This window comes from Crocodylus siamensis, chromosome 12, assembly GCF_052110815.1.
Source record: "Crocodylus siamensis isolate JL-2025a chromosome 12, ASM5211081v1, whole genome shotgun sequence".
Lineage (NCBI taxonomy): Eukaryota > Metazoa > Chordata > Crocodylia > Crocodylidae > Crocodylus > Crocodylus siamensis.
The window spans coordinates 5531833-5552506 of record NC_143406.1 but is presented as its reverse complement, the minus strand read 5'-3'; the positions used below and the strand labels follow the sequence as shown (position 1 = coordinate 5552506).

Below are 20674 nucleotides of genomic sequence, written 5' to 3'. Positions count from 1 at the left end.
AACATTTTTTCAGCCCCTTTTTCAAAGTAAGGAACAAATCTATACTGAATATCTTGTAGTTAAACTGTGCATAGAGATGATCCTAAATGCCTTATTTTTATTTTAGAATTCCTTTTCGGTTGTGCTGTAAAATTTTATATTGATTCTCAAACGTTCATTCTGATTGTTTAACATTTCCATAACTTTCCCATATCTATTGTATATTTTCCTTTCCATTTCATAATTCAGTCACCACATACAAGTCAGGTTAGCTGCAGCACCTGCTTGTCAGCGGCAGCTCACGTTTTCACCCAGTCACCTTATGGGCAGCCAATGGCGCGGGAAAGTCGAGTGACTTGGGCAAGGTTGCACAGTGAGTCAACAACAAACGAGCTGGGATTTCTATCCTAGATCCTTCTAGCTGCTTGTCCTTTATCAACACAAGTCCTATTCAAGGGCACGTATAAGTTATTAGACTGTTCTTCAGGGCAGGTGAATGCTTGCAGCTCCTATTTAACTCGGAGTTGCAGCTGGCCCACACCTATGAAAAGAGTCCTGAACACAATTGAATTAAACCAGTTGTTTCTCCTGTGGGCTGTGGTTTATATATGCCAGGTAAATAGTTTTGAGCAACCCTGCCCTCCAGCAGCTCTTGATGCTTGGCTCTCAATGCTGCATCTGCCTCTCTACGTTACTAAGTGGTTAGGAGACTGCGTGATATCCTCACAGTGGCAATGCTAACGCCTTCATCAAGTCCCAGAAAGATTAGTAGAATTGCAGTTTGCTTGGCCTCAGAAAAATCAGTCACACAAAAACTGCTCCTGAGTGTTACGTTGCTCTGTTCATTGGAAATTGGGAGCCTGTTTTTACAGGCTTGTGTACCTGTGAGTTGTTGGGGAATTTGATTTGAATGAACTTTTCAAGTGGATGAATTAGCTATGTTCCAGCCCCCGTGATGGATGTTTATTCCAAAGGAAACTAAATGGCATTAAGGCTGCTTTTAACTAAAAGCAGTTGTGTCCATAGTGAAGCTCACTGCCGTTAAAATAATCCACTTGAAATTCATACCATTGGGCCATAAACAGATTAACTTTTGGCCACTGAAATGTTGCAATAATTCAAATAGAAAAAAGGCACTGATATTGATGTAAATCCCCCCCCCCTTTCCTCCACTGTGGGGTATTTCACTCCCAGATGGATTTTCCTCAAAATTTTCAGATGGCAACTGAACACAATCTGTTCGCTTACGTGTGGCTGCCATGAGGCGCTTTACTCCGTGGTTATACTTCAAGCTGTCTCTCTCATGATTTTGCCCAGTTATAGCCAGGACCTTAATTTGGGGTAATTTTCCTGAATGTCTCTGTTCAGAGAAGCATTTTTTACTCGGGCATGTAACCAAGTTACCAGAGGTAAGTTGGGATTTGAAAGTCAAGCACATCAGCTACTGTGTGGCAACTACCTGTTTTGTATAGTCTTATCCTGTGGTCAAGTAAGGGTTTCTTTACTTTACTTTCACTGAGGGGCAAGATACTTTTGACTTGCCACGGGCTAAGAGCGTGTAAGTGGGCATTTATAGCAGCATAGCTGACAAGTGTAAGTGGATATCTTTTACTTGCTTGTGATAAGGTGTTTGTGTGCCTATACAAAACCCTTGAAGCTTTCGAAAATCCCAGCTTGGGTAGAGCTACTTCCCTGGGGAGTTTTAATGGTGTCCAAATTTTGTTCTGGTTTCCAATTGGTATAGAGAGGCACAGTTCATAGAAAAACTGTAAGTAGAGATGAGCCAGTAGCTTCCTGGGAAAATCTCCAACCTGTGGGCCTATAGTTGGTTCCTAAATCTCTATTTAAGCATCTGCGTGAAAAGAATGGAGGAGCTACAAAAGTCATTGCAACCTTTAGGACATACAACAGTTAAGCATCTCTGGAAATCTGGCCACTGTATTAAAGTGCCTTGAATATATTTATTTCAACTGAAATTATAATAAAAAGGTGTCTACACACAGCTTCAGATGTCCTGACACCCAATTAATCCTACAACAACCCAGCAGAAATAGCATATTCTAATACTCAGCCAACCTACCAGTGACAAAAAGGCTATCCCTTTTACCCTTTCATTGCTCTTGGAAGCAAAGATTAACTAGTCTTTTGTGTTGTCCCTGAAAGGCCACCAAATCTGGATTAAAAAAAAATGTTTAGGGTTTATTAAGGAGTAAGAATCCGTATTCTAGGTACCTGCATTTGAAAATAGTTGTCTATTTCAAATAGTTTTTCCGAATTTTGGAAATTTGAAGGGTATTTTATTTCATTGTGATATTGTCCAGGGGAAACGTGCGTGTGTGTGTGTGTGTGTGTGTGTGTGTGTGTGTGTGTGTGTGTGTGTGTGTGTGTGTGTATGTATGTATGTATAAAATAGACTTTGTAATTGGTTTCACCACTCAACTAGAGCATGCGTAATGTCACATTGCACATTCAATAGAGTACCTTTTTCATTGCCGTCACCGATCAGGTTTCACATGCATCAATCAACCCCACAATCTGGTTTAGTAGTGTAAAGAGCCTGGTGAATATGAGAGTTTAGTTTGAGGGAAATGGATGGGTTAGCCATTTCAGAGTACGTTCCTGGAGTAACGACATGCAATTTATTCATAAAACTGCCTGCAGAACACTATGAATAGTCTGAAATGAAATATATAAGAAAATTGATCTTTATAAGAGGTTTGGGTGGTGACACAAACCATGTTTTAGTGTGTAGTAGTAAGTTAGTTGAATAATTGATCATAGTATGAAAAGCAAATGGTTATTTTGTTCTGTTGGATTTGGTGCTTGAACTCAAGCCTTCTGACCTTCAGCTTGTAGAGGTGTATATTCATAGCATCTCTCAACGGTCTTCTCAAACTGGAGTTCCTCTATCTCTGTGGTATACAATGAACTTCTAAAGGGCTCATGAGAGGAAAGAATGGAAAAGCAGGAGAGAGAAGGGATATACAAATGGAGGAAAATAAAGCAAAATAAAACATAGGTTGTTGGAGAAGTTAGAGTGTAGGCGTACTGATGTGAGGTGTTACTTTTTTTTTTTCCAGTTTCCATAACATTGAAGCATAGGGGGACACAGTTAAAAGAAAAAGGAGCATGTGGCTACAAAAAGTTTTTCATAAATAATGTAGCGTCACCCTGAAAAGTAATGAAATGGGCCTGGTCTTCAGCCATTTATAATCCATTCCTCATCCTTGTCAAATGAGCATGAGAGTATGAATGTAGAAAAAAATTACCATAGGGTAAAGCTGGGTGGAACTGTGCACATTGGCTGCTGCATGGTAATGCATCGTGTGGTAAGTAGAAGTCAAACCATGAGAGCCTAGACATCAGTGAAGGAAGGACAAGTAAGTTACTGCAGTTTAGCTTCCATTTACCATTTATTAAGAGCTATATATAGCTCTTACCCTATACACATGCTCTTACCGTAGTTCATTCTGATTGTTTAACATTTCCATAACTTTCCCATATCTATTGTATATTTTCCATTTATATATAGCTATTTATAGGGTAAGAGCATGTGTATAGGGTAAGAGCATGTATAGAAGTAGCCCCCTTGAAGCAGCTGATGTGTGGTATAACTCCCTGCCACATACTCATGCTTTTTACTATGCCTTACATGCTTTATATGTTCAAACGACAGGTTGCTTATGTTGCAGAGCATTTAAGGAATATAGGTGGGACTCTTACAGCACCCACTATGATTATAAACTAGTCTGATAGCTGACGTGGACCATTTTATTGCAAACATTTAACGTTTGGGAGATTTATAAGTAACTGAGCCAATTTGAGTCAAGTGAAGCACTGTGTGACCCAGTGGATCCCCAGTGCAGGTCCCTCTTGCACACAGAGGCAGAGGTTCTGGTGTGACACGGGTTGGGCAGACAAAAAGAGACCGAGATGCAAACAAACTCAGGGAAAGATCCAAAATGGGACATTGAAAAGCATGAGACGGACATGGTCAAGCTTGAGGAAGATGCATGAAAGGAGAATGACGGCAGGTAATATGCTGGCCCCTGCCGTCTACAATGGCAGCCCATGCTCTTGACCTGCTAGTTCTCTGCTGCCAGTGGAAGTCGCATCAGTGCCGGTGCATGCAAAGGGTTATAACATGCTATTGCCATTGTGTACTGTGACTTCTGGTGACAGGGTCTGTATGGTGGTTTTAAAGGCTCTGTGCCAACTGACGCCTTGTGCATCTCAGTATGATACATGTGAGGGAATTTCTGGATTCCCCCTCCCCCCTTTTTTTAAGCCTGGGAAATTTATGCACAAAATTACACAAAGTACATGATTAACATCATCCAGGTTCAGCCTCTTCATGTATATGTTACAGCACAGTCTTCAGTTACATGCCCAGATCTCTCCCCCAGCACCCCAGCTGTGATTAGTGCACACAGTGGGCCTACATTGGGGGTGAATCAGGGTTGTGTAATGAAGGCAATTATAGGACCCTAGCCTCATTTATTGTTGTATAGTGCACTATAGTGTGTAGTATAGCACAGTGAATGAGGCGTGGGACTGCAGGAAGAGAAGGAAAAGTCTTGTAGTGAGTCCTGCCCTGGAGAACAGGATTCTATCCTGCCGCTAAGCCGCAAAGTTCCTGTGTGATCCTGGGCAAGTCACCCAAATCAAAGTTCAGTGGGTCACTAATTCAGTTTTTCCTTTATTTCCTGAGTGCTCAACTCAATACTCTGGGGTTTAATTTGCAGAAGTACCGGTTACTTGCAACTGCAAGTGAAGCCAATGGGAGTTGTGCTTCAGTTCCCCAGCTATAAAATAATATCATGCCTGTGCCTCGCAGGGATTTTGTATAGATGCATTAATTTCATGCTTGTGAAGCACTTGGATACAAATCTACGAAGCATCATACAAAAAACCCGCAAGGAAATTAATGATTCCATCCTCAGAGCAGGATTTGAATAATGTTGAGTAAATAAGGCATGGAGAGACAGTGAACAATGAGAATAAGAAAGAAGTTACCAACTAGCAGTTCATTCAGTGAGTCAATTCTGTTCAGTGAATGGGACAGTATAAAAATATGTATTCGTGTAATTGAAGACTGCACCAGAAAGCATATGCACAAGAAGGCTATATTGGGGTTGCACGTGACCTTAACTTCAGCATTTCCTAATATTTTGGGTGTTTGACTGTACAACATGAATAATGTTCCCTTAATGTAATGTTTTGTGGATAATTAAAATCTAGGTAATATCTAGAGGCTCCAGCTGCAGTCAAAGCCCTGTTGTACTGGATACCACAGAGAAGAGACTGTCCATGCCCAGAAGAGCTGGAAAATAGACTGAAGCCAAAGATGGGTGGGGAAACGGAGAGAATCTAGTTTGTTTAAGGTTAAGCAGCTGTTCATTGCCAAGGCAAGGACAGAGTCCAGGGGTCCTGATTTCCAGTTCTCTTTCCTTGCCACAGGATCATGCAAACTCTCTTTCCAGTTACCACTGCCACATGTTTTCTGCCCTATCTATAGCTTTTGGTTCTGTGAAATAGTAATATTAGGATTTTCAAGAGAAAGAAAAAATCCTTTTGACAGGATATAGCAGCTGGGACAGGTACCCCCATGCCATTTTGCTTCTCTTTGGGACAGAAAGTTATTAGCATCTTATGTTCTCTTTCCCCACTACTCCGAGCCTATAGGAGGTTGTTTGAATCTTGTTTCATCTGCAGATCTGCTCCTCTGTCAGTGTCTTCTGTAAACTTGGTTTTGGTTGTGCTTCTGCAAAGTAAGACACAAAAACATTCATGGTACTTTGTGGAAATACTAGATTTCTTAGGTTACAAAACATCTCTGGACACACAGGGGTCTTTAAAGGAGCATCAGGTGGGGTAGCAAGGAAGGTCTTAGAAGTGTGGCTCTTATTTTGCCATCTGGACGGTTACAACCCCTCAAGGCGAGTGATTTGTAGATCTTAATCTGGGAGCTAGCGTAGCGAATTTCAAAATGGGTATGCCACGTCTGCTTTGTGGTTAAGTATTACAAAGCAGCATTGGCCAATCATTACTTGAATGGGAGAACTCCAAGAACCTGCCAACAGTTTAAGAGATCTGGCACTGGTATTTCAGCAGATGATTCTTTCTTCTGAGTCATTACTGGCTCGGGGACCATGCGGTCTTCTGCTTCCAGAGGTGTGTGTCACTTCTCTGAGAAGGAACATTGAGGCTCGAGCACTTGCCACTTGCATCTGGCATCAGTAAGGAGTGATGAAGTTAGTTCTGGCATCTGGGCTAGGTCTGCTAGAGCCAGGAGTCCATTTCACCTAATGTTGAGCATTTTGTCGGTCTCTCTTCCTGTCTGAATTATTTGGCTAGGGATAGAAATTGCACGTAAGCCAGTATAAGTGATCAAAAACTGGTTCAAATCTGTAATACAACATAAGTGCACATAAACCACTTTCAAAATGGCTGAAACTGGTTTAAGATAAACCTGGATGGATGTAGTGTCGAACTGATTTAGGTTAAATCAGTTTATGGTACTTCTGTCCCATATCCAGATTCTGTCTCAGATTCCCTCCAGATTCAAGTTCCCCAGCATCCTGGGATGCTTTACACCTCCCCTGCAAACTCTGCCCCCTCCTCTCCTTGCTGGGTGGGCAGGCTAGCCTATGCCCAAGCGGTCTGCTCCAGCTGAGCAGGGAGGCGTGCTCTAGCGCCCCCCAGCCTCTGGCCTGGGCCACTGCAGGCATCTGGCTTCATTTCCAGAATCAAAAGTGAATGTCTATTCACTTACTTATCAGTTCAGTCTTTGCAGCTTAAGACTAACTTGCAAAGATTGATTCAGTTCAGCCTTGGGCTTTTTGACTGTCTGCACTAAGCCTTTGGGTAGTGTTACTCAGCAGGGAACAGGTGAGGGCTGCTGTAGCCTAAAGTAGACATTTACATCTTGGAGAGGCCAGGTGCTGTTTTCAGTGTGGCTCTCCACTCCCCCCATCTTTCTTAAAAATTCTGGGGAAGAAAGAAAGCTTTATTCCTTGCCTGAAGCTTTTCAAGGAGTCCTGCCAATGGCAGCAGCAGCAGGGACCAAGTCAGTGTCCTTGCTTCACCTGGTGGGAGAATCATAGGCACCTTGTACTGCTTCATGACCCTTTGGAGGGCATTCACTCCCAGGATAGTTGGTGCAGATTGCTGTTCAAGCTGGTAGATGCTTGATTTGCTTGTGGTGAGGCTGCTATGTAATGTTAGCAGAACTGGTTCTGGGTTTCATTTGGGTACTGGTTTGTCTGTTAACGCAGCAGAGGATGACAAGAGCTGCTGTGACATGCGACTAACAATTCCTACATCAAGGTGCTGTTTGAACTAGTTTTAATATATTTACAGATTCCCTTGGACGCAAGCCCCACAGTTAAACATAACCTGCTGCTCTTCTTAATGTCACCTCTCCTGTGCCTGATCTGCAGAGGAGGCGATTCCGCTACAGCTACCAGCTAAAGGACTTAGCTTCCTTTGACACAGCAGGGCCCTGGTTTAATCCCCAGTGACAATCAAGATGACGCTTATCACACCGGGTACCGGATTGACTAACCATCCCCCTGCACTACTGCTATCATATTTGTCACATCAAAGTGTGTTTTTTAAACCATAGCGTGTTTTGTTTTATCTGTGCATATTGTTTTGTGTAGCAAATTATACAAGAAGACCTGCAGGGCTGAAGCAGCTGTTTCAGTTCTGCTAACCCCTTAGTATTAACCTGCAGAGTTCTTTATATAACTCACCCAGGGCAAGCACATCTATATATAAAAGCCCACATATTGAATGTTCCCTATCTATGATATACTTTCTGTTTAATAATACATAATGAACCTTACGCTTTTTCCACAGCCAGGAGGGTGATTTGGTAGATGCGAAAGCTTTTTATCAAACTATCAGATTATATTTTGTGGCAGTAAAGAAGACTCATTTGAGGATTGCTGTTTGATCAAATGTTCTTCACCTCTTGGTGCTCAGAACTCAGTGTGCTGCTTTAAAAGGGCAGGAAGATAAATCGCTGAAATGATACAGCTCATCTAAATTTATAGACTTGGAGCAAGAGTTCCAAAAGCCACGTCAAGTTTTAAATACAGGATGAGATTTTGAAAAGGTCTCGGCACCAGACAAATGTTAATCCCATCTCTGAAGTCAGTAAGAATTTTACTGACTGGCCGGAGTTAGGTTGATACTGAGCACGCTTAAAATCCTACACCTGGAGCCGAGCTTGAAAATTAAACAGCCTAGATATTTTGGGGATTGGTCTGAATAAGCAGAGAAGCAGAAACCATTGCAAAGATATGGTGGCTTGTGGGCATTCATAGCTAGACTCCCCTGTTCTTTCCCCCTAGAAAAATGAAAACCCCAAACTCCCAAAGTTAAAGGCTTTTATAGCCTAGGTAGTTCATGAGAGATCTAACCATGAAATAACGTTATCTGGGTCATGCCCTTGCAGTATACCTCTCTGTCCTGTGATTGCAAAGATACTCCTGCCCTCTAACCTAACCTCACTGTCCCTTTTTTTAAAATTAATCATAACTCTCAAAGTAAGCACAGTGTAATGATTCAAGATCATTTTCCCCACCTTTCTTAGAGAAGAAGTGGTTTTTATTTTCTAACTCAGTGGCTATAGAATAAAATGTACAAAAAAAATCATAAAATTCCTTTTGTCCTGTTAGGTACTTGCTCCACTTTGAAAAACTCCCTGGTTTGCAGTGTTGCTTGTGCAACTGGTATTAATGGCTGCTTTTTCTTCATGTCCCCTAATGGCTGTCTACATATTCACTTTCCCAATAAAAACAATGCAAAAGCAAGTGATTTAACTTAGCCGTGCAATGTTCTCATAGTATTTCAGCTCTGACCAAGAACAGGAAGCAGCAGAAATCTTACTGAAAATCTTGCTTTCAAAAGATTAACTAGTTTTGCAAATAAAGCAGGAAGTTTAGATCATTTGGAGAAGTTTCACTTAAAACATCCAAATTGCTGCATAGAGGAGCTTTGATGTAAATCCGCATAGAGGAGCTATTGGTATCAATCCCCATCAGTTAAAAACTCAGTTTGCTTCTGCAATGATGGAGCATGTTTGTCACCTTCTTTATGTGAACAACTAAATGCAAGTGTAGGAAGTGATTTTATGTGTGTCCAAATTCTGACCCTACAGGTTTAGTTGTTGTTAAATTTGGGAATTGGAAACGAGCCCTAACTGAAAATAGTGTCAAGCTCGAAATCCTCAGCACTTTCTCTTTAAAATTTACCCTTTTTGCACCATGGACTAACGCTTGGTATTTTGTTACCATAATGTTCCATTCATTATATCTCATCAAGATCTCTGTCTTCTGGATCTCAGTGCATCTAGCAACCCTATCAAATTGCCCCAGGGCTTCATTCCCATAAGTAACTGGATGGATGTTTCTGGGCTTAATTGGGTAATGCGGAGGGCTTACGCTTTACAAGAGTCTAAATCACTTTAGTGCGGGGAGGGGGGAATACAAGGTAATTTGCATGAGAAATCCTAAATGCATTTAGAGTACATGTAAAGGAGGGTTGTATGCACTCAATCTATTGTTTTACCTAATTGGTGAGCTGGATGACATAACCTTCTGCTTCCCTGCCAGAGTTCAAGGACTTGGGTAGATATAAAAAGCAGAAATTTGATTTAGAAAAATATCACCTTGTGCTGAAAAGTGAGACCTTTCATGTCTGTCAGGAAGCTGCAAGACTTCTGAGAGAGGATGCAGGGCAGGAACTTGGGAGAGTCGTTTTTTTAGCCCTGTTTCAAGCCTGGTACTAATAATGCAAAGGTCACAGGTCCAATTTTCATAGGGGGGCACAAGACCTTTCCTGCTTCAGGCAGGGGGTTGAACTAGATCAGGGTTTCTCGACCTGTGAGTCACAACAATATATGAAAGGTTTGCGAACAAACTTTAAAAAGGGATTCCCTTTTAAAGGAGAAAAATGTAGAAAACGGGCTTTTCTCTTGCAGGCTGGCAGAGGTGCAGCCTGCAAGGGGCTGCTTGGAGGGCTGGGGGCAGGAGGCAGTGGGTCAGGATAGAGGTGCGCTGGGGTGGGGCTGGCCATCGGTGTTTACAAATGGGTCCTGGTACAAAAAAGGTTGAGAACCACTGGACTAGATGACCTCTTGAGGTCCCTTCCAGCTCTGTTTCTCTATGATTTCCTCACTCTGCCACTGACTCGATAACCTTGGGCAAGTCACTTCCATGTCCTGTGTCTGTTTCCCTATCTGGAAACTAGGGATAAGGTTCCTGTCCTCCTTGGTAAAGCACTTCAAGATATGGAAAATGCTATAAAAGCAATGAGTTGCTTTCTTCTCTTTTTTTCAACATGATGATTCCCATTAAAGTACATGGTTAATCCCTGCTACCCCTGAGAATTTTCTCAGCCCCTCCCATCTGCTGCATTTCACTATGCTGGGCCTGGCTTTCTGCTCAGAGATGTGAAGAATGCCATGTATTCAAAGGACTCTCTAATTTTATCCCAACAGTATAGTCAGTCCATTAGAAGATGCCACCCTAAGAAATCCTTGCCTCTCGTATAATTTCTGGACCATCACAGCTGCAACATCGCTCTTACACCCCTGGGGTTAATGCCCCTAATTTGCCAAGAGACGATGTAGGTTTTTGTTTACATGAGAAATTTGCACTGCTCAGCTGAACTCCATTTTCCGTTGATTCAGATCATATGGTAGAGAAGTGGTTTGCTATGTTGGGGCAGGGTGGCACCTTAGAGACTAGCTAGTTAGTATTATGGTGCACACCATGTGTGGGCCATTTTATTTCAGTTGAAGAAGTGGCTTATGATTTATCTTAAGGCAATTTAGGACTTCAGTAAATTTAAGTAAGTAAACTATTTCTATATAAATCCCACTACATCACTAGCGGAAAAAAGTGCTACGTGCTACTATTTTGGCTGCTTTTCCCATTTTCTGCATGGTAAGTGTCTTTTCTGAAGGGCTCTCTCCTGCAGCCAGGAGAAGAGTTCCTTGAGTTACTGTTATACTGTGCATTTGACACACTACTAAGACTGCCTCCACAATGAATGCCTTTAAAATTTTCAGCCTTTTGTTCTCACCTGAGTTTAGCCTTACTATTATTAGCAATGGTAAGAGCAGGTATTTAGTGACAATGTTAAAAATAGTAGGGTCCAAGCCACAAAACTGGTTCCATATGAGGAAGTAACTCTGGTGGGAGTGTTTCAGCAAATGTCCAGGGTAGACAAGGCAAACGTTGGCCAAAGGAGTTAGGTGTAGACTGGAGAGCTAAGGTATGAATTACAACTATATAGGATAGTGAGCAAGTTCGTTTCCAGTGACATCTTGCCTGCTCTCTTCCTTGCTTACTGATGTCTCCGTCTCAAGAATGGAGCCGTGACACCAGGACCAGAGTCCCAAGAAGCTAATTTAAGATCAGTAGAGTCCTGTTTTAATTTTTGCATTGAAGCTGTTCATGACAACACGGGGATTCGCCCTGGCCCATCCACTACAATTTCTTGGCAAGACAAGCTGCATAAACGTTGCTTAAGTTTCAGATGCACTGAAGACCTACATGTCCTTGCTGGAGGGAGATAAAGCATATGACTTGGTCTGAGTTTGGGACATGGTCCCCACGTCATTTTGTCTGTCTTTCGTGGTGTAACACCGGGCTGCTACATTAAGGTCGGCGCCTGTTTGTGCTGTCATCTCTCCTAGCTATAGACAACCCTGCACTTCATGGGGAGGCAAGGGCACCACCATGTGGGAGATCCTTACGTGAGCTTCTCTAAATATGACTTTTGTTGCAAGACGAGAGGAGCTGAGTGGGAGAAGTAGAGGGCCTATCCCGCACAAGTGGGCAGTCACAAGACGCACCAAATGTTTTGCCTTTCTGAAAAGGCCCTATGTTGCCACACAACTTAAAACGCAAGAATTCATTTGTTCTTTTGAACAGATCACTGCCAGCACTTCCCTCTGGTTTTAAGGCAATATTTCTTTCACCAGGAAGAGTTTTCTTCCTTCCCTCTTTATTGGTTGACTCTGTGGGACTCCTGTTGTTTTTATTCAAATGTTGAATTGCATAGCATAGCAAAATCGTAGTGCCGCTCGGTCCTTCTCAGTTGAGGGTTTCCAGCGACTGCAATTATTAACCGGCAGCCTGTTTCTTTAACCTGGGCTTAGGATAAGTCTTAAGTGCATAGTGCAGCACCATGTAGCAATACCTGAGTGCTTTGGTTTAGATTGAATTTCAAAAAAGAGGGGGATAGCTTCTTTTTTCAGGCTCATTGCCATTCTGTTCTGCAGTTTGACTTTTGAGTTCTCTATGTTTAGGTGGCCGTCGGTCCTCAGATGCCTTGCATGTTAAAAGTATTTTTATTTCATTAATAAGGACTCAAAATCACAGCATGTCCTTGACATTATTCAGTACTTAAATGGACACATTCTGATTCAACATTATGTGTTTCCTGATTTTGGGCTAACAATAATTTTTTTAATGCTGAAACTGAAGGAACTTTCTAACTCAGATTTACATTTAACTTTATTTTTAACAATGAAAGTTGGACTCGGTTTCTGGTCATTTTTATTTTTGAGTTTCCTCAGGTAACTGCAGCTGCTCCACAGGAGGACCAAAGTACAAACAAAAATATTTTGATGGCCTATTTCTAGACATCCCTGACAATGCTTTTATTAGAGCAGGTGGAACTATTTCCTTTTAAAATTTTGATGACCTTTTCAGATTTGATGAACTGGCATGAAAACTGTTCACCCTTTCCCATTTACTTCTATGGAAGCTGGGGGTTGGGGGTTGAAAAACCTACATTAGTGGAAATTTTTAAATACTGAACTAATGAAGAAGAGAAAAATTGGCTTCTCTGTAACAACTTGTGTCTGTCCTGTACTGCCTAGGTGTATTTGCACTACTTGCACAAAGAATAAAGGCTAAAATTAAATTGAATTCCCCTGTTTCTCTTAGTTCTCCGCTGCTGCTTTTATCTATTTTTAAAATTATCATATACTATGTTCTGTTTCAGTCTTTTTTTTAAACTGGTAGAAGGTGGAATCCTATTATATGCTTTTAGCAAAAATTATAAATGCTATTACATTATACATGATATCTATATATATTATACAATTTTATTTTTCATTTTATTGTGTTGTTTTAGCAAAAGCTATAAATAAACTAATCCTGCTCCTATTTGAGGACTAATGTTAATGGATTGTAATGTTATAGTTGGAGTTGACTTCAAAGACATGAGATTTTTTATTTATTTTAAAGAAATAATAGGCTGAGGTCATTTTTATCCTTGTCTTCCGGTGTGAGGTGTTTACCACGTGCATGGGTCATGTTTTCAAACTTTTCCTTGTGACCACAAAGGTTAGAAAGGTTCATTTCTAAATGAATGCTGAGCTCCTTATATTGTCGTAAGAGTCCAGGCAAAAATCTGTCATGGGGTATATGGGGAAAAAAGGATCCTGGCACTGTGTCCAGTGTTTGGTGCAGGTAGCTTGCTGCAATTAGTTTGAGCCCTGTTCACTGGTTTCTTCTCCTCGTGCTTGTCCAACCCTGGAGGCCATGTCTATGCGGGGGGAGGCTGGAGTCTAACCCCTCTTGCGCCTTTTCACTTTACCCCATAATTCGATTTAGGTGAGATGGCAGAACAGTCTAAATCATGAGTGGCCTCACAGTACTGCCTACCTGGAGCGTAGGGCCCTTATCTGAGACCTGCTGAAGTCACCAGAAGGTCTCCCATTGCCTACAGTCCAGTTAGGTTTGGGACACAGAGGAGCAGGGCCAGGAAGGGTGTTCTGATAATGGGCTACCAGCTTGGCCAGCTGTTTGGGGTAAATGTTTGAACTGAGAATTGTATCCCTGTCTCTGCTTTTGTTTCTAATATGACATGTGGGTGAGAGTTTCTCCTGCCTCTTTATACAGTTACAGACTCCGCGTGGCCTCTAGATGTCCCTCCTCCTCTTCTCATAACACCAGCACCAGGCAATGCAAGAAATCCAACTGCACTACCACCCACTTCTTCAAGGAATAGGCTCTTCTGCACATCAAACCAAAACAGGTACAGTTGTGTGCAGGTAAAAGAGACCGACCAGGACTTTAGGACAGATGTCATCTCTATAGCCAAAGATCAGAGTGTGCTTTGCAAATATTAACCTAGCCTCACAGGCACCCCTGTCAGCCAGTTAATAAGTACTGTCCCAAGGCACGGGTGAGAAAACCAAGACGTGTTGGGTAAACAACCTTCCCAAGGCAACTGAGAGAGCCTGGGGTGGAACTGGGTTTCTTGGGTCCTGGTTCTTTTCTTTTGTCATAGAAAAATGCTGCCCTCCTGCTCTGAAACACCTGGACTCATGTTTTCATCCAAGTCCCAGCAGTGCATACTGCACTCTTTATATTCCTGTAAACTGACTTTCATTCCATGTGTAGTACATGAGCCTCGGAGAACAAACAGGCTTTAAAACTCAGAGTGCTGCTCCTGCACGTCTTGCATGGCAGATGAGAGGGCCCGCAGCAACCCTGGGAAAGCCAGGGGGTTTTGCCCATAATTCCCTTCCGGTCTGGATGCAGGGCAGGATGCCACATGCTGTGCAGGGTGCTGTGTGTGTCCTTCAGTTGCCACCTTGGTCTCAGAGGGGGCTGCATTTCATTTCTGCTATTGGTAGTTTCTGAAGCGTTGTCAGATCCTTTGGGACATGAGAGCCAAATGCTGAATGTCAAATATTATTAAAGCAGCTGCATTGAAATCCTATATTACCAAGAGTTGCCTTGGCAGAGTGCCTAAATGCAAAAATCATGCCTAGTTTGCATATTCATTTACATATTTAATATTTGCTTTGTAGAGAGACATTTTTAATACAAAAGTACAGTGCCATGATACATTGTAAATGCATTGCTTCGAGTCTCAGCTGAGGGAAATCAGTGGAAGTCAGCTACATACACTTAGAGTGACTGTGGTGCTTGTGGCCCGACACCTCTAGTGCTCCCAGCATGACTCGCTTCTCCCTGAACTCAAGAAATTTTGACTAGACTGGTGGGCTGCCAAAGCCCAACGTATTAGTCAAAGTTTACTGAAAACTGCTCGGGTTCTGATTTTGCAAAACCTTGCCATAGTGGTTAAAGCACTGGAAAGGGACTTGAGAAGCCTGTGTTCATTCCCTACCTCTTCAGCTGGCCTGTGGGGTGACTCCAGGCATGGCACTTGATCTTTCTGTGCTTCTGTTTCCCCATCTGAAATGGGGACACCAACCACTTTCGAACCCTACTAGTGCAAAGCTCTAGCCAAGAGCCTAGGAAATATGAATGGTCGTGCGAGCAGTGATTACTCACGTGCATGTGCTAGCACGCCTTGAACGAGGGCTGGGTCCTGATCCCAGAGACGTGTTTGTTGTTCGCACAACAAACTGTCAATAAGCAATTTAGATCGGGAAAATATTCATAAAATTAAAAAAAAAAAAACCCACAGCTGCTCCTTGCAAAGTAAAAGTGGCTGTCTGATGAAGGCCCTTGCATATGACTGTGTTTGTGTGTGTGTGTGTGTGTATTTGCAGGCACAGAACAATGCTGACCTGAAATGAGGAGGCAAAATTATCCTCAAACACCATCATCTGTTCTGTTTCTCCTCCGCTGAGGTGAGACCGGTTCCTCAGGAGACAAAGGGGCCAGCGATTTCCTCTGCCAGAAGCACTGGCATGCTCTTGTCATATTGTCCTTCCTTCCAGGGAAAGAGATCAATGCAGGGCTCCTGCCTTCTCAAGAGAGTCATTAACTATGAAGGCTGATGTGAGGATGATTTCATAACAGTCCCTGCAGTGTGAAGTCCCATCCATCAAGACCCAGTGGAGTATCATGGAAAAATGTTCAGAGACAATTGCAGGCTGATTGACCATGTGTGAGGGTTGATAGATTTGGGTGAGTTTCCTCTTTCTGGTGAAGCCTAGAGGGGTTTGACATACTATGCAATTAAATTTTCAAAAAAAAAAGACTGTTAAATTATTTTAGCTTCAGTGTTACTTTAGATGCTATGGAGTATAGAACTGGGCAACACAAGAAACCCCACCAAAGGAGCGGTTACATTTTACGGAGGTTTTTACATCCCAAATCTTTGGGAGCCCTAGTCTGTTTAACTTTGTATCATGAGCTTTAAGAGCCTGGGGCATTGTAAAAGTTCGGATGCCATCGCTTTTAAAGTGTGGTAGGACTTACATCTCCTGTGAAGTGGCTTTTGTGAAATGCGATGATGGTCTCGGCCCATTTTTTTTTCCTCATGGGACAAGTATCCATTTTGCAAGTCTCCATTATTCTCAGTGCCATCGTTACTCACGATTTGTCTTTGCAGGCATTTCTAAAATGCCCATTGCTGTGCACGGTATCAAGCAGCATCTTCCCCCAAAATAGTGTTTGTGACTTCCAGAAGGAACGAGTCCAGTTTCAGCAGGCTTAGCAAGAATGGGTGTGCGGTGATGACCGGCAGCTGATGAAGATGGAGGTTCAGAAAGCTGCAAGTCCTGCAGCTTGTGCAAACAGATGTTTTCTTGCTAAAACATGCCCACAACACACACAGAAATATCCTGTGGAAGAGATGCCATCCTCTACAAGCTTCACTTTAGCAGTATAGAGTCAAAGGGGTCCTTTTACATTATCCACAGGCCTGCACCAGTGCAGCATAAATTTGGGATTTTCAGAGGAGTTCTAGACAGTTGAATGCCCAACTCCCGTTACATTTCACTAGAAGCTGGGTGATTGACTCCAAAGACAGATGAAAATGTGCTCCCCTGTACCTCCTGGCTCCCTGCCTCCCCAGATGTCAACAAAACATTTTATAAGGTTATGTTTCTTTCCAAAAGTTGAGAGGGCTTTTGAAAAACCAAACACCTCAACCGTTTTCACGATCCCAAGAGGTCAAAAAGAACAAAGACATTTTAGTTTTAATGACCATTTTAGGGGTCCCGAAAACTGATTTGTTTTTTGTGTTTTCAGTGAAAACCTGATTTTTATTTATTTATTCTGGACAGAATTGTTTAAAACGCTAGATTTGTGAGAGGATGGAAGCCAAAAGCCATTTTTAATTAATTAAAAAAAAAAACAAAAAACCAACTACCACTAAATAAAAACAGAGAGGAAAATATTTGGAGTCCTTGGCTGCTTTGAAAATCCCAGCCTGATTACTTTTCAAGTGCAGTTGTCACAGGGAGAAGTCTTAGGAGAGACGGTATGCGAGATACCAAGGACTGAATGAGCCATAAAGAGCCAGGTCCCTTACTGCTTTGAAAGTAGCCAAGGGGACCTTTGAGAGGAGGGCTTCGTGGAGAAATCCCCAGCCATCTGGCTGCTTCTGCCAGTACTCAATTCTCTATATGTACATATGTATATGTATATATACATAAAGAAAAAATAATAATTACAGATTAAGACTGAGATTTTCACAGCTGCCTAAGAGATTTAGGTGCCTTACACTCTTTAGAATTACTGGGAATTTGGTGTCCAAATTCAATAGGCTGGTTTGGAAGTCTCAGCCTGATTGCAGAGGAAAAAACCAACAGTTGTCAGCATTAGATCTGCCTAACAGCACCTGACCTCAAAATACAGTCACGTAGCTTCCCCTGCAGCTCTCTATAATTCACTCTGCTCTCTTCTGGGTAGTGAATAATCCTTCCTTTCATTTTCTCCCGCTTTCTTTCCTGATCAAGAATTATTATGGTAAACCTGCACCAGAGTTCTTCAGGACAGGGACTATGATCTGTCTTTGGACCGCAACTAGCTTGTCACGCAAACAGATGTTATCAGTAAGAGACCAACTCCAATACATAACCTCCATCTGAAAGCATAACTTTAAGGTATCCCCAAGTTTTCCAGTAGTGTGTGCTGGGTTTTAGTTAGAGATCACATTTACTCAGCAGAGACTTTCCAGTGGTCACTTGGGGGCAGTTGCTCAGGAGAAATGTCGTTGCGTTGCAGCCTGAATTATACTCAGCCCACTCTTTTGAGGTGCCCCGAATTAGCTATGGACAGTATGGTAAGTTAAGGATGGAGTTTCTGGCACGGATTCTGCTGGGTTTAGTGCCTTTATGGCAAACCAATGAGGTTATTCCAGTTCCATTTTGTGCAGCTTAATTTCCTTTGGGTTTTTTAGAGGGTTATTAGCAGTAATAATCGACAAACTCAAGGAGAAAAATGTGTAAATTACTATGATATATGAACATTGTTCCCAGAGCAATTCTGGTTTATCACACAGACCTGTAAATATGTATTTACAATTTTAAAAGCACGTCTTTACATCCCTGATTGTAAATGCTCCGTTTTTAAAGTTTTATAACTTGTGTTATTTAACCAAGAGACCACAGCACACACAGCTTGATATTGTATTTGTCCACTCAAAGGATCCATTACAGTCTGAACTGTGGTAGAAAAATATCCACACCATGAACAAGAAATAGTCCATTATTGCACCAAACTTGTCACTGATTCTCAGACAACAGAAGCCGATTCGTTGAAGGGGGGGGCGGGTGATGGAGTCTATTTTCCCAGAAAACTTGGCAATCCAAAATGGTATTATTTCTCTCTGATGATGAGGATAACTTCACCACAGTCAATTCAGGAAAAATCACCATTTTTTTTTTTCTCCCAGGGCAGAATTTCACAGTTTTGCAGCAAACTTCCTAACCTCCCCCGTGCCTGCTGGTGAATTGTGTGAAATTTTGTCTTTGACTAATATCACCAATTCTCATGAAAATTCAAGGGAAAAAAAAAACTCAGGTTTTGCATGTAGAATTTTGCAAGGCTGACACTGGAAGCTCTGCAGTGCCCTGTGACAATGTTAATATTGAGATGGGTATTAAAAAAAGAAAAGTAGAGATACGATGTTACCTGGTTGGGTGCTTGGATTATGAGCTTTCCTTTGGAAAATGGAGGGCTCTGCTGTCTGTCTGCCATTGTAACGAAAAACAATAAACTAATGTGATGAACTTCAACCTGGGGACATGTACTGACTTCTCAGCATTGTCAATCATGCCACCAACTTTGAATCCCAACGGTGCAAAAACAAATTGTTGGAAATGGAGAATCGGTTTCTTGTTACCACCCTCAAACTGCTAATGGAATTTGTTACCTCCTTAAAAATGACCAAAGTATTTTGTTTTTGGAGTGTTGTGGAGTCTCATTTTTTTCTGAGGGAAGCTGGAAGAAGAGGGAGGGAGAAAAATTGTAAGTAAATGAATATTCCTACAGTGTACGAGGGCCCATTGTGCCCTGTGTGCACTAATAATTACAATCAATGGTACAGTCTGACTGCTTCTTTTGTATCAGTCTGCCATCTCTTTGAACAAGACCAAAGCATCACGCTAGCCTCTCAGGTCTTTGGGTGTTCCACCCAAACACATTTTACTCTACCTCTCCAGCCCATCCCTTTCTAGGGCCATGCTGACCCATCACAGTATGGGGACATTGTATGCTATGAGCCATTGCACTGGGACTTGGGGATACCTGGGTTCTATTTGGGTGTATCTACATGTGCGCTTTAATTACATAAAATCACATAAAACTCTGCGATTATGTTAAGGCGCAGTAAAATAGGTTACTGTGCATTAAATGTCACTTAAAAACCATGCACATTCATTGCTGCACATTAAGGCAGCCAAATGTGCATTTCCTTAGTACCTAACACTGGAGGTACTAAACGTAATGCTCATTAGAAAAAGCACCTGAATGCACATGTAGACATACTCTTTGTGACCGTAACACTAATCTGCTTTGTGACATTCAACAAATCAGCTCTCTTCTCTCTGCCACTCTTTCTTCTCTAACCCATGGTGTGTTTAGACTGTAAGAGATGGTCCACTCCTGAACGAACTTACGATATCCTTCCATGCCAGCAGGTACTGCCAAAATAAACAAAGCAGGATAAAGTTTAAGAAAAATCCTGAAGAAACAAGCCTTTACAGAGTCTGTCATCTAGGCATGGGTAACAGAGAGCTGCTTGAGTCTGAGTTGGAGAGTTTCAGTTGCAAAGCTTAGATGATTTCCTATATTATGAGAGATTCGGGTGACTAGCAGTTGAGGCCAACCCTTGCCAACCATTACGATTGCCCTTGCACACTGCTTGTGCTTCCCCATGTCAGGAAGTGACCTTCCATAAAAAGAACTCAAAGCTCTTGTTCTGTCTAAATCCATCCTTACCTGCCCGGAAGTCTTCATTCCTTCTCCCCAAACACATTTTTCTGTCCTTTGATTATTATCCCTTGTGCACTGCCATATTTCTCAAGAAAACGAATCATTAGCTCAACCTGTTTCTGTGCACATGTCTGATACTGTTCTGAACTCTGGGAGCTGCAAGGCTGGGACAGAAATCCATGCTGTTCATACAGAGAAATCCAGACATTCAGAAGTGTGGTAAAGAATTATAAATCAAGACAACTGGGCATAGCCATATGTCAGAGCCAGGGTGAGTTTTTCTCTTCCATTATTCATTCCCAAACCCATCCTCGCTTGGAGTTATGAAGCCCTGAAAATGAACTCTGCAGAGTATATGCCGCTAGACTTAATTACAGTGGTGCATTGGCATTTAGTTGGACGTTGCAACATTTAAACAGGAAAAGCTGCCTCTGATGAAGCATCTGCATTGTTGGTGTTTCTATAATGATGCCCTCATTGCTTGTACTGGGCATACATCTCATCATCCTACATTACGTAGC

General features: G+C 42.1%; 1 protein-coding gene across 7 annotated transcripts in view; it reads left to right on the top strand.

The window, feature by feature from the left end:
* Positions 1–20674, top strand: part of PRDM2 (PR/SET domain 2) — a 121979-nt gene that overhangs the window by 87933 nt on the left and 13372 nt on the right. For 5 of the 7 annotated variants that reach the window (XM_090024108.1, XM_090024106.1, XM_090024111.1 and 2 more), the window contains 2 exons: positions 13911–14046; positions 15536–18955. In XM_090024108.1, coding sequence (XP_089880234.1) covers positions 13911–14019 — 109 coding nt within the window. In that variant the 3' untranslated portion in view covers positions 14020–14046; positions 15536–18955. Of the gene's footprint in view, positions 1–13910; positions 14047–15535; positions 18956–20674 lie in introns of those variants that run through there. The other 2 variants (XR_016438719.1, XR_016438718.1) reach the window with 2 other exon arrangements.